Source organism: Oreochromis niloticus, linkage group LG4 (genome assembly GCF_001858045.2).
Source record: "Oreochromis niloticus isolate F11D_XX linkage group LG4, O_niloticus_UMD_NMBU, whole genome shotgun sequence".
Taxonomy (NCBI): Eukaryota; Metazoa; Chordata; class Actinopteri; order Cichliformes; family Cichlidae; genus Oreochromis; species Oreochromis niloticus.
Window position 1 is genome coordinate 21564827 of NC_031969.2, and position 15135 is coordinate 21579961.

The 15135-nt window shown below is 37.9% G+C and overlaps 1 protein-coding gene across 3 annotated transcripts; it reads left to right on the forward strand.

The window, feature by feature from the left end:
- Positions 1-1222: 1222 nt before the first annotated feature.
- LOC100702330 (immunoglobulin lambda-1 light chain-like) lies at positions 1223-14283 on the forward strand. Of its 3 annotated transcripts, none has more exons than XM_025906298.1 (4): positions 1223-1320; positions 1405-1727; positions 11446-11479; positions 12374-14283. In XM_025906298.1, the coding sequence occupies exons 1-4, from the start codon at positions 1281-1283 to the stop codon at positions 12694-12696; spliced, it is 720 nt and encodes a 239-aa protein (XP_025762083.1). In that variant the 5' UTR covers positions 1223-1280; the 3' UTR covers positions 12697-14283. The 3 variants fall into 3 exon arrangements, with proteins under 3 accessions (XP_025762083.1, XP_025762081.1, XP_025762082.1); XM_025906296.1 differs by lacking the exons at positions 1223-1320; positions 1405-1727 and adding exons at positions 5289-5343; positions 5435-5760; XM_025906297.1 differs by lacking the exons at positions 1223-1320; positions 1405-1727 and adding exons at positions 7576-7667; positions 7751-8076.
- The last annotated feature ends 852 nt before the right edge of the window (positions 14284-15135 follow it).

Genomic DNA, 15135 nt, shown 5'->3' on the forward strand with positions numbered 1-15135 from the left:
GTGTTTTAATTTTTCCAAAGGTGGAAAGGCGAAAATGCTGAAAATCACTGATGCTGAAAGTCAAATAAATAAGTTGGTAAATAAGAAAGAAAATAAATGTGTAAAAAATAAATAGCATTGTAAAATAAATATATTTTCCCCACGAGGGGGAGTTATTGTCCAATCAGTCTCAGCCACTGAAGAGTGTGATTTTATTTAAAAGTATTGAGGTAATAAGTAGTTGATATGAAGGAATTCCTGTGAACTACTGCATTGTAGTTTTGCTGCAAATTAACTTAAAGCTTCATTATATTTTGATCTGTGTAGGCTTATTAGGGGAAATATGAGTCAGATGAATCATCTGTGTGAATCTAGTCTCAGATCTAGTCTCAGTTTCCTGTTGTTAGCTGACAGGAGTGACACCAGGTGTCAGTGCCTGCTGCTGTGCTCATCTGCCTCAAGGTTTGATGTGTGTCTGTTCAGTGATGCTCTTTTCTCCCAGAGAACTGACACTTACTGGATATTTACTCTGTTTGGGGACCATAAGATCATGTAAACCCTAGAGATGACTGTGCGGGAAAATACTAGTAGATCAGCAGAAATAATTTGGAAATTATTTAAATTAACATAAAGGTTTTTGCTGCACATCAGTTCATTGTGTCTTCTGTATATTCTGGGAGATTTCTCATCTTTAGAACAGCAATCTCCACAGAAAGACTTTGGGAAAGGGTGACTCGGTAAATAAAGCACAGTAACTCAATATTGCAAGGAAAACTTGAATTAGACACTACAGCTTTCATGAATTCTGAAAAACATTAAATATTTCCAGTCATTCTGGAAGGAGTGAAAAAATACTGATAATGAATGAACTTCTTCTTTTTTAAAAATTACCTTCAACTTTAAAAACATTAGACTCGTTAGATGAGCCCAGTGTTGCTACCACTATTACCACCAAGTGTAATTAGTCAGTAGTAGTGGCAGTATATACAATGGCAGAATAATGTCATTGTAAAGCGCTTTGGGTGCCTTGAAAAGCGCTATATAAATCCAATGCATTATTATTATTATTATTATTATTATATTATTTGACTCAAATCAGTGGCAGTGGTAAAAAGATACCTAGTAAAACACTTGGCATTATTTATCAGAAAATATAGAAAGTTTAAGAGAATTTAACAAAGGAAACAATCCAGAGAGAGAGTGTGAGCGCCATAGCTCCTCCTCCTCCTAGTTGTATTAAATTGCTACTCCAGTACCTCCTCTTCTAATCTTACCGTCAAATCTCAGCTGACATTGACAACATGCTGGTGACTCTCTGTACTCTGATCACTGCTCTAACATGTAAAGAGTCTTATACACCAAATTATACAGTAAGAATTATCAGTCAGTGTTTCTTTTGACTTAATGTCTTCTTCTTGTTTGCAGGTGTGAGTGGTGTGACGGTGCTGACACAGAAACCTCCTGTTTTATCAGTGAGGAAAGGAGAGACAGCCACCATGGACTGTAACCTGGGGACTGGTACTGATGTTGCTGTGTGGTATAAACAGATTCCAGGAGGAAGTCCTCAGTACGTGCTGAAGATGTATCATGGCTGGAGTTCTCCAGGCTATGGTTCTGGGTTCTCTGCTCCAAAATTCACATCCACTCATCAGTCAACAACAGATTATCGTTTAATCATCAAGAATGTGGAGGAGGGAGACTCTGCAGTCTATTACTGTCAGACATGGGACGGCTCTGTTAATGAGAATGTATCACAGTGATTTACACTGTGACAAAAACCTCTTCATTATTACTTCTGCTTTTTGAGATTTTTTCCACATACTGATAACCAAGACATCATAGAAGCTCAGTGTAAACACACCAGCTGTTCTTAACTTTTTTTAGTGACAACCATCAGACTATTCAAATATTGTTTCACCATATGATTGACTAGTACACACAAAAAAGTTATTCATATATGGCTCTTAAATTAGTTTTGATGAATCAGAAAGTAGATGTGTGAGGATAAGCATATTATAGATAAACATTTGTTCTTCTCTAACTGCTTTTATAGAAATACTTTATATGTCAGACATGTGAAAAATGAATATGAACCAGAATCACCGATGATAAGAGTTCAATCATAGATTTTTGTATTCACTGTACTTTCAGATTTCCCTTTCCCTCCTGATGGTGGAAACACTTTAATATTTCTCTTTCTTTTTAAAATCACCATCAGTTGTTTTTGGTCATCACATTTGCAAACAAACTTTCATTCATAATTTCCTGACATTTAGTCAGTTGTGTGATTGCAAAATTTAACAAAGGATGGTTTACACAAAACTAATGCTAAAATTACTTGATTGGCATTTTTTGAGAATCTTTGAAATCTAACACTAATTGATTTAAAATTTGAATGAAATCAGAAAGATAAAGTGTTAGATATATCAAATAAGAAATTCTTTCTTATGTAGTACATGAGTATAAAAGTGATTATTAAAACAAAAAAGCAGTTAAAAGGGAAAGAAATGAAAAAACAATCAGAAGATGATCACATTGTAATGGAGTAACAGGCAGGAGACATTGTCACCACCAATAGCTGTAACTGTAGTCAAGACAAAAATTATACATATTTTCAAAGCTTCTCCTGTTTGTTGTTTTATAAAAAGGCTCCTCAAGCACCTCCTCTCTTTATCCAACAAAGGTATTACGGCCTCTCAACGTTACGAGTCCATTCTCAGCTCACAATGAAAACTAATCTAACTGAAACCTGTCATGTTCCGTAGGAGTGTCTGGGGATTTTCCAGGGTGTGTCCAGACCATCCTCCAAGGCTTACTTTTCAGCACCTCACCTGCTGCTCATCCAGGATCAGTCAGAAGGAGGATTTTAAACCTTCTCATTGCCAGTTCATCCTGCTACCGCTGGTGCTAACTTGGCTTCCTAGTGATCAGTTCCATGGTCCTCCATCCTGTATCTAACGCTGCTCTCTGTCCTCAGTTCCTACCAGATTCTCCTCCTGCCACATTCACGCTTCAGTTCTGGTCCGAATTGCTCCAACTACTACAGTCACTTCTCAAACTAAGGACTTCCATACCTCCTATACCCGCCTGCCTCCTGCCTGTTGTCACTCCTCTGGGACTGGATATCCTCCTTCACCGTGCTCATCACACTCTCATGGACACCTCCCCTAGGACTCATCTCCAATCTGCACCCAATGGCAGTACGTACTCACCTCTGGTCATTGTCTTGCCTTCCTGTCCAGTAACCTCCCTCTCTTCTTTTGCAGAGCTCCCTGTTCATTGGCTCTCGGTGTGCCCCCTGTGTTTAAGCACCTTCCTTGGCTCTAGCTCACCTGTTTAAGTTTCAGTTGCTAGCCCTGTTCTTGTTGGCTAGAAACTGAAATGTGAACTGAGTTCACATTTTGTAAATAAACCTTGTAAATCATTCAACTCGTGTACTGAGTATGCTCTTTGGGCCCCATTTTCATATTTCCACCAGTTCATGATAAAACTGAAATGAAATGTAAATTCTTGTAAACATTTCACTTTCTTTTTCTTCTTATTTTTCTTTTTTGTTTGTTTTAGTGTTCATTCATTTCATCCATTGTAGTGTTTTACATCTGTCTATAGCCAGAGCCTATCAAATATTTGTCAATTTTTTTTCTTTATTTCTTTAAGACCCGGAAGAATCAATAACTGGGACTCACATAGGACTCAAAAACTTGGAAGAATCCCAATTACTGGGTCCTATGTGGGAAGCAATTTTCCTATAACATATTAAATAGATCCAACAACATTTCATCTCTTCCTCATTTCCTGCCGTTAAACAGTGTGGTTCCAAGTCCATTCTCAACACATGGCTCCTGTTGTATCAGTGACGTTAAAAAATGTGTCATGTTGGTTGTTTGCATTGCTGATAATGTAAATTCAAAGTGATTGAAGAGATCCTGTTAAATTTTAGTGCATAGAATATTGAGGAGGAGAATTTATTAAGAAATCATTTTCTCACAGTGGTTTAAATTAATGAAGAAATACTGCACTTGGAAATAAATCTTCACACTCAGTAAAACATCACCTCTCTACTCCAGTCGGCAGTTCAAAATTTACACTGGTCTGTGGGCTATTATTTTAGGGCTTCCAGTATAAACTGGTCTTAAGAACCTCGATTCTGGTGCTAGCTATTTGTAAATCTCTTCAGTGCTACAAAAGTTAACGTGTTATGTTATGTTCCATGTTCACTGAGGATTAATGAAATCTAGTGGACATTTGAACCCACTACACAGGATAGTTTGTGTGAAATGAATGAAATGTGTAAAAAGGAGAGTGATTATTAAAGTACTAAATAAAATACTGCAAAAAAGAAAAGGTCATGTGAATATGAAGACAGATGCCATGTGGTGGAAAATGCGCAGAATCCAGTAGGAATAAACAGCAACAGAATGATGGCTGATATGAATCATCAGCTGCTTTAAATATTGACCTGCAGCTGGCATTTAGTATTGACTTTGAGATCTATTTAGCTCTTGGGGCATGAAATTATGCATTATTAGGCAATTGGTTGAGTCAGCATATAAAAGAAGTTGATACATATATTTGGATGGAGTTTTATTGACACGTTCTTTTTGCAATCAGGACAGGAGAGAGACCAGGAGGAGGGAGCAGAGGAGATTAGGAGTGCAGCAGATTGGTGAGATACCAAAAGAGGAGGACAGGTGAGGAAAAGGTGAGCGTCCAAAAGACAAGCACACCGTTTAAAAGGAGCTGTTATGGTGCCATAAAAGCAGATGCTATTTAGCCAGGGTTGGTAAACTAAAAGTTGAGCTAAGTACTGTCAGCATACTGTCTTGCATATGAACACTTCATCAACATTTTTACTTTGTTTTCTCAAGGTTTTACTCCTGTTGCTTGAAGTATCATCAGTATCATTGTGACATCAACCTTTAGGTAGTACGTAATGTTTGATGTTTTATATTTATAATTATAATAACTTTTTAAAAGGGTCTACCTGTCTACCTGCCCACTGTCGTTTCAGTGCTACCACCAGTTTAGATTAGTCACAGTCACAATCACAGTAGTGGCAGTATTACTTTTTTGAATTTTTACCAGCTTCTTTTTATTTCAAATATATAAACTTTACAAAAGAATGGTCCACACTAAGCAAAAGCTTAAATTTTCTACTTGATATCATTTAATGATAAATGTGAAGGCTCAATCTAGTGCCAGACAGAGAGAGAGAGAGAGAGAGAGAGAGATTCACAGCTCCTCCTCCTCCTAGTTGTATTAAATGGCTCAACCAGAACCTTTTCTTCACATTTTCTTGTCAATTCTCAGCTCACATCAACAACATGCTGCTGACTCTCTGTACTCTCATCACTGCATTAACATGTAAAGAGGACTTATACGTCCAATCAGACCTCAAGAAAGATTTATTAGTCTGTTTGTTTCTCTTGACTCCATGTCTTCTTGTTGTTTGCAGGTGTGAGTGGTGTGATGGCGCTGACACAGAAACCTCCTGTTTTATCAGTGAGGAAAGGAGAGACAGCCACCATGGACTGTAACCTGGGGACTGTTACTGACTATGCTGCTGTTTGGTATAAACAGATTCCAGGAGGAGTTCCTCAGTATGTAGTGAGGTTTCATCGCAGCTACAGTTCTCCAGACTATGGCTCTGGGTTCTCTGCTCCAAAATTCACATGTACTCATCAGTCAACAACAGATTATCGTTTGATCATCAAGAATGTGGAGGAGGGAGACTCTGCAGTCTATTACTGTAAGACATGGGACGGCTCTGTTAATGAGTACGTATCACGGTGATTTACAGTGTGACAAAAACCTCCTCATGGATACTTCTGCTTTTTCAGACTCTATACTGAACACAGATCTCTCAGTGTACACATACTGATATCAAAGACGTCAAGGAAGCTCAGTGTACAGAAAGATATAAAAAAAATTATATTAAATGTTATTTTTCACTGACAAACATCAGACTACAAATGCTGTTTCACCTTTAGACTGAGTAAAACAAAGTTTAAAAATAATTGTTCATATATGGCTATTAAATTACAGTTTTGATGAATCAGAAAACAGACATTAGAGATGAACACATTGGAGGTAAATATTGTTTTCTTCTCTAACTACTTTTATAAGAACAGTTTTATGTCAGACATGGCTGTGAAAAATGAATATGAACCAGAAACACTCATGATATGAGCTTGTATGTCTTTTGAAGAGTCATCAGAATAAGCTCAGAATGAAATGGGACTGAAATTATTATATTTGTTTAGTTGACATCAGAAGACCTCCAAATACAGTCTAATCATAATCATTATAATTATGAAATTAGAGGTCAGAAATGATTTGATCTATCAATGAAAGCTAGGTGTTTTGCTCAATGTCCTCTCCCTGTTTTTGTACCCTCTGTGTTTTTATGAGATTTGGGATCTCTTCTCCCTACAGTCCTTCTGTTTATGTTGGCTGTGATATGCTGAATTTCTTTGAATTTGCTTTTGATTTTTGAGGGTTCAGTCATAGATCTTTTACTCTCTGTACTTTCAGATTCCTCTTTCATTGCTGAGCCTTACTGGTTTTTCACAGTGTGGGAATTTGATGGTAGAAACTTTTATATATTTTTTCTCGCTTTTTATAATCACTGGCAACAGTGTTTAGTTATCATATTTGCAAACAAATCTTCATTCTTAATTTTGTGACATTTAGTCATTTGTGGGATGTCATTATAACGTGTGATAAGTCTATGTTTTCCCTTCAGATACCCCAAAAATGTAACAATAGATGGACTTCACACAGCCAAATCTGAAATTCCCTACTTCACATTTTTCAGGAAGGTATTAAACAAAGATGCAACGCTGAATACCAACAACAAGAAATTCTGTTTCGTTTATTCAATTCTGTTCAAATCACAACAACAGTTGCCGCAAGGCACTTTATATTGTAAGGTAAACACACTAAAATATTCCAAAGAAAACAGAGAAAACCCCAACAATCGTATGTCCCCCTATGAGCAAGCGCTTTGGTGATAGTGAAAGGGAAAATTCCCTTTTAACAGGAAGAACCCTCCAGCAGAACCAGGCTTAGGGAGGGACGTCCATCTGGGATTGTGGTGAGTTGAGCAAGATAGGACAAATGACATGCTGTTGAAGAGAGACAGAGATTAAAAATAAGTTATAATTAAATACAGAGATATGTATAGACACATAGTGAGGGAGAAAGGTGACTGAAGAAGAAACACTCAGTGAATCACAGGAACCCCCCAGCTGCCTACACTGTAAAAAAAGGGAGGATTCAGGGTCACCTGATCCAGTCCTAACTATATGCTTTAGCAAAAAGGAAAGTTTTAGGTCTAATCTAAAGCAGAGAGATGCATATAGATAGATATATTCAGAGTGAGTATGAACAAAAGGAAACAAAAAGGTCATTAAAAAAGAAAGAAAGAAAAAAGAATAATGTTGTAATGGGTTGATAGGCGGGAGACCAACATAAATAGACCTAAATATAGTAAAGACAAAAAAATGTTGCATTTACATTTTTGAAGCTCCTCCTCTTGTTAGTTGTTTTATAAAATTGCTCCTCCAGCACCTCCCCTCTTCATCCAACAAAAGCAGTACAGTCCGTTTCGAAACTGCAAGTTCATCTTTCGTCAAACAGTGACAACATGCTGGTGACTCTCTGTGCTCTCATCGCTGCTCTAACATGTAAACACTTTGATTTATATTGCACACATATATACTAATTTCAGTGTGTTTCTCTGGACTCCATGTCTTCTTGTTGTTTGCAGGTGTGACTGGTGTGACGGTGCTGACACAGAAACCTCCTGTTTTATCAGTGAGCAAAGGAGACACAGCCACCATGGACTGTAACCTGGGGACTGTTAATATCAGTAACGCTCGGTGGTATAAACAGATTCCAGGAGGAAGTCCTCAGTTTGTGCTGAGATTTTATCATACCTGGGGCTCTCCAACCTATGGCTCTGGGTTCTCTGCTCCAAAATTCACATCCACTCATCAGTCAACAACAGATTATCGTTTGATCATCAAGAATGTGGAGGAGGGAGACTCTGCAGTTTATTACTGTAAGACACATGACAGCTCTGTTGATGAGTACGTATCACAGTGATTTACACTGTGACAAAAACCTCCTCACTGTTACTTCTGCTTTTTGAGATTTTTACACATACTGATAACAAAGACATCAGTGTATACTCACCACCTACAGAAAGTATTATTAAATAAATGTTATTTTTATTGACAAACATCAGACGGCACTAATGTTGTTCCACCATATGATTAACTAATATATTTTATATGAACACTTTTTGTCAGACATGTAAAAATGATTATGAACCAGAAACACTGAAGATATGAGTTATAGTTATTGTTTTGAAGACTCATCTAAATAAACGAGGACTATAATGTGACTGACATAATGCTCAAATAGTTTTTTTCCTTGTCCCTTTCACAGTCCATTCTTTTCGACATAAAGCTTTCTGTCATGCATTTTCTGTATGTGTTGGCTGTGATATGCTGAGTATCTATTTTTCTTGTTGAATGTTCAGCCATAGATTTCTGTAGTCCCAGTACTCTTAGATTTCCCCCTCACCACTGTACCTCACTGGTTTTCCACGGTGTGGGAATTTGAAGGTGGAAAATGTCACGGTTTGGCAGAGCAAACCGTGGGGATGTAGGGAAGGAGGACCCAGGCGCGGAGCTCTGTGTGTAAACAGTGCGGTTATTTACAGTGTATGGAAAAAACAACAATAAATCCCCGTGCCCTCCCCTGACTCCTGTGTCGCGTCCTCCGTGAAAAGTCCGTGTCTTAGTGCTCTCCGCTCCCGTGTCTCAGCACTCCCCGTGCTGGCTGCTGTCTGGTGCTCCACACCTCTCCTGGGGAAAACAATAGAGGCAGCTGTCAGGACACAATACTATAGCAGTCATGCACTCAAGGACTAAACCGAAACTGGATGACTAACGTGGAGTCTCACGCAATGATCCCGCGTCGGTGGGAGCTCAATCGGTCTCTTAAATAGCTCCCCCGATGAGCCTGATCAGCAGGAGGTGTGTGTCGGGCTTCAGGCATGGCCAATCCTCTAGCAGGACCACACTCATCAGGGCTGCAGGTGCTTGACATCCACACACATAAATACGCACACACACACACACACACACACACACACACACACACACACACACACACACACACACCCTGCCTACCCATACAATAAGTGAAACACCGAACAGAAGCATAGAATTACAAATACATATACATATCACAATGTAATTCATAACTGCTCGGGGACCCTGGGTCACTCCGACCCAGGACCCTGACAGAAACACTTAGGCTACGTCCACACTGCAGGTCTTAATGCCCAATTCTGATTTTTTGATCAAATCCGATTTTTTTGTCTGCTTGTTCACACTACAAATAAAATGTGACAGCAAACGTGCTCTAGTGTGAACCCTCAAAGCGGCCCGCATGCGCAAAAGAAGACGTCACACACAACGCGCTCTGTTTAGACCCAGACCAAACAGTATTGTTTGACTGATGGCCCTTAATATAAAGACTTGTTTCGGACTTTACGTTTCCCAATTTTGCTTTAAGTTATAGTTACATATGGCCTAATAATTATCCTTATTGCTGTTTTACAGAGGAGCGGTGCTTCAAAGGATAGTTGGAAATTTCTGTCAGAATCTGTAGATTATAACAGTACAAATAAAATGTTCACGTTTCTCCAACGCTGTCTTCCCAACAGTTTCACTGGATGGCCAGGAAGCGTTCGCGATGTCTTATCGGGCGCTTCTCTGGCGCTGATAATTGGCGTATGTCTCGTGTCAGTGATGTAAAAGACGGATTTAATGCGACCTGACCGTTCAAACAGCAGTCGCTTTCTAAAACATCGGATATGTATCAGATTCAGTACCACATATGAAAGTGACCCAGATCGGATTTGAAAATATCGGATTTGTGCCGTTCACACTGTCATACCATGATCGGATACGGGTCGCATAGGGTCAAAAAAATCGGATTTGATGCGCTTGCAGTGTCAAATCCGATTTTTGTCAAATCCGATTTTTGACACTGCAGGCGTCAAAAATCGCCTGCAGTGTCTTTTGCGCATGCGGGTCGCTTTGAGGGCCGTGAACCGTTCACACTGGAGCGCGTTTGCTGTCGCATTTTATTTGTAATGTGAACAAGCAGACAAAAAAATCGGATTTGATCAAAAAATCGGAATTGAGCATTAAGACCTGCAGTGTGAACGTAGCCTTATATATTTCTCTTGCTTTTTATACTCACTGTCAACAGTTTTTACATTATCATATTTGCAAACAACCATTCATTCTTGTTTTTGTGATATTTAGTCAGTTGTAAGATGTCACTACACGGTTTGACAAATCTTCTTTTCACCTTAGAATTCCAAAATGAAGATAAGTAACGTCTGAAATTACTCGACTGTCACATACATAGAACCTTTCTGTCATGTGTGGCTGTGTGGCAGGCAGAATGAAGGATCCAAATTAATGACTCACAAGAAACCAAGGAGTATACAGGGACCACACAGGGTAATGATACAACAACTGCAATAAAAAAAACCCCCACATGGTTTTAATACAACAGGGGGTAACAAGGGAATGGGAAACAGGAGGGAAACACAGCTGGGACTAATCTGACATAACAAGACGGGGAGGAAGCAAGACTGAAAACACTGAACACAGGACATAAGACCGCCAAAGTAAAACAGGAAATACAAGACAGGCACGGAGACTTACAGACAGATAAGGAGACATGGCTGACAGGGAAAAGTGAACATGGAGCACAGAGAGAAGAGTAAAAAAACATGAAACGTGGAACACGGGGAAGGGAAGGTAACAGAAACCTGAGGACTATAACTAAGAATGTAACAGAAGCAGAAAACAATAATGGTAATAAAACCAAGAAAACCAACAAATCAAAACATATAACTAATCAGAATCAGCATACTTTATTAATCCCTAGGGAAATTATGTAATTGTATAACTAATTAAACTAATTAAAAACACAACACGCTAGGTTACAGACCCAGTACCGTGATACTTTCAGCTTTAAAATCTAATCATGATTGATTTTATATCCGAATGAAATCAGAAAGTTAAAGTGTGAGATAATAAATCTTATCCACTGCTTCAGCTTAGTCTTATGCATGACAAGTTACAAATGTACTGTGTGATGCAGATGTGGATAAAGACATGAGAAAAACTGTGTTGCTCACATCTCAATCTGATTTGGACTTAAAAAAAAGAAAAAGAAAAACAAACTTGAATGTGACAGTAAAGTAAAAGCTCAGTCATTCAATGTGCTATGAAATATAAGCAGACTGATGAGGGGAAAATAAAGATGACAGTGAAAGTTGGTCTCAGCAGGATGTTTCAGTTCCTCTCCCCTCATCAGTGACAGTCAGGAGGTTTTTGTACAGCCATGTATACAAACTGAATCACTGTGGTATTCGGACAAGGCACCAAGCTGATTGTGACAAGTAAGTACTTTTAAACTGATCATAAAGTGGGAGAGATCTTCTTCATATTATTCAGTGTTTATGTTTTGATATCTTATGTTTCAGATTTTTATTCATTAATTATTAATATTCTAAGGAGCATTAAAATACAAGAGCCTTCTTCAATTCATTTCTTCAGAACTGAAAAAGCCTCTTAGATGAGGCTTGAAATGCTTGAATGCTGTTGAATGTAATTCATTAACTTCGTGATTAGAGACAGATATAGATCTCTGTCATTCCTATGAAACAATAGAATTATTGCACTTTGATGAGACATTATTTAAAGACAAAATGTGAGAATAATTCAGTCTTCTTTAGTAGTAACTAATCTAAAAGTCAAATTATCTCAAAAAGGCAAAACACTAAATTAAAGTTAACATTCTGACCTTAATCTGGTTCAGTTTTAGAGCCAACTGTATTCTGTTTAACGTTTATCACAGCTGGTTTTGTTTTATTTCACACTAAAGAGTTTCAGACTAAAAAATACTGATTGATGTAAATGTTTATGTGTTTGAAATGTAACATTTCTACTGCTTTAGATACTCTTGATTTGTAGTTTTCTTGGAAGATATTAATTTGTTCAGTTTACTCAATTTTGTTATTTTATAGTAAATTGCTTCCTGATGATGTTGTAGGACATAACCTGAAATGGTTTTCTTGTTTGTGTGTTTGTACATGAAATCTCTGCTGCTATAGAGGATTGGGTCTAATTTGGCAGATGCTATATTTTTCACGTCTACAATAAGTTATCATTTATAATAACAGATAGATTACATTCATCCACTGCTGTCTCTTACACAGTTCTTTTCTTAAAAATTTTTCTAGTATTTAATTGATTTATTTCAATGTTTCTGAATGTCTTTCATGTATTTTCAGGCTCCAGCCTCCCTCCTCCTGTCCTGACAGTCTTCCCTCCGTCCAGTGCTGAGCTCCAGGCCAACACAGCTTCTCTGGTCTGTCTGTCCAGTCAGTCTGTGTCTTTTGCAGATGTGAGCTGGTTGGCTGGTGGGAGTCCAGTGAGCAGTGGGATCTCTACCAGCACTGCTGTTCAGAGACCAGACCAGACTTACCAAATCAGCAGCTCTCTGACCATCCAGACATCAGACTGGAACATGGATAAGGTTTATACATGTAAAGTGTCTTTGGGCTCACAGACTTCAGAGAAAACCATCAAGAAGTCAGAATGTCCCACTGAGTAGTAGAAGGGTCAGAATCAGCATTTAACATCTATCTGGCTCTTTAATGCTTCTGGCATTTGTTTAGTTCTCATTTCCATGTCATAAAATACTAGCAGTTACTGTTGTGACTGTTTGATTTATGTGCTCTACTGGCCTTTTCTATATGTTTATTCAGCAAAATAATAATAAAAAAATATTGTAACAAAATGCTTGATGTGCATCCTGTATTTCCCCTTTTTGTCATATTTCTTGTTCTAGTTTAACTTACCTGCAATAGTAAAGAGGTTTGAAAAGAGATGAGTATTAAATGAAACTGAATTTTCTTTGACTGTCAGTGAAGCATCATCTATTTTACACCTCCTTCTCTCTATTTCCAGGATGCACCTGCAGGCTTCTTGTCTGTATTTAGAGTTTTATGCAAATCAAGTGGTGAGATTCTAAGTGTCAAGTAAGAGGGGACTGTCTCCGACTGGAAACATTCTCAAATGTAAATTTATTTTCATATAAAAACGGTGCTTGACAGGCCTCATACTCTGAAAATATTTTTTGTTGACTTTAAGCCTGGCTAATACACAAAAATAAAGCAGGCAGTAGTATCTTGCCCAAGGATATTTGGCATTAAGACTGGAGCAGACAGGGATCAAACCACCAATCTTCTGATTAGTAGCTGACCTGATCTACTTCCTACAGGAGGCATTGTTGTGTATGTATAACAAATATGTAGGACTGCTTTCTTGCATTAACACAATTTCTCCAAAATTAGAAGCAGTCTGAATGATGCTAAAAAACCAGTTCATGCATTTATTACTTCTATGCAGGACTACTGTAATTCATTATTATCAGGCAGCCCTAAAAGCTCCCTGAAAAGCCCTCAGCTGATCCAAAATGGATTTATTAGTACTGACAAGGACTAGCGAGAGAGTGCATATTTCTCATATATTGTCTTACCTGTTAAATCCACAATCAAATTTAAAATACTTCTACTTGCATACAAGGTCCAAACAATCAGGTCCTGTTTTTTTTAAAGACCTCACAGATTGCAGGCTTACTTGTGGTTCCTAGTGTATTTAAGAGTAGAATGTGAGGCAGAGCCTTCAGCTTTCATGCCCCTCTTCTGTTGAACCAGCTTCCAATTTGGATTCACAGACACCCAAGCTAACTGTTTTTGATAAAGCAATAAAGCATAAGATCAGGGCTGGACCAGGTGACCCTGAATTCTCCTATAGTTATGCTTCAATAGATCCAAGTTGCTGAGGGCTTCCCATGATGTCTTTCTTCATTCCCCTTTTTTACTCTCTATGTGTTTATACAGCACATTGAATTTAATCTGATCTTTTTTGCTGTCTGCCTCCCCTCACCCCAACTTGGTCGTAGCAGATGGCCACCCCTCACTGACCCTGGTTCTGTTGGAGGTTTCTTCGTTTTAAAAGTGTCATTGCACTGGGTCTATAACACAGTGCTCATGTATTTTTGAGTTTTGTTAATATTCCTTGATTTAGTGTCAATCATGGTTTTAGTTCTCTTGATTGTTTTCTACTTGTGCTATATTTAAAGTTCTAGTCTTTATGAAAACTGAATTGAATTAAAAGGTGATGATGTGAGGTTTAATGTGTGAATACTGTGTGTTTGTTCTGGTGCCAAGGCCTTCAGAAAAACCAAAAGGTTATAACACAAAGTAGAAAAAAAATTAAAAAATAACACAAAGTAGATTAAGACAGCTGAGGATGATTGGCATTCTAAGTGGGCGAAAGAAAATAGCGTTGAAAAATAAATAAATTTTCCCCACAAGGGGGAGTCGTTGTCATCTCATCCACTGAAGAGTGCGATTGGACCTTTGACCTCTAGCATCAACAAGACATTTTCTCCCAGATAACTGCCATGTACTGGATATTTACTTTTTGGAGGGGGGGCATATGACCATGTAAAGCCAAGAGATGACTGTGTGGGAAAATACCAGTAGATCAGCAGAAATAATTTGGAAATTATTTAAATTAAGTTTTTGCTGCACAGCAATTTATTGTGTTTTCTGTATATTCTGGGAGATTCCTCATCTTAAGAACAGGAATCTCCACCGAAAGGGTGACTTGGTAAATAAAGCACAGTAACTGAATATTGCAAGGAATACTTGAATTAGAGACACTACAGCTTTCATGAATTCTGAAAAAACATTAAATATTTCCAGTCATTCCATAAGGAGTGAAAAAATACTGATAATGAATGCATTAAAAAAATTACCTTCAACTTTAATAACAATACACTCAGTTTGTTAGATGAGCCCAGTGTTGCAACCACTAATATTACCACCAGGTATAATTAGTCAGTAGTAGTTGCAGTATATTATTTGATGATAAATGTGAAGGCTCAAACCAGCGGCAGTGGTAAAAAAAATATCTAGTAAAAGCACTGGACATTACTTAACAGAAAATATAAAGTTTTTAAGGAAACAAGCAAGAGAGAGTG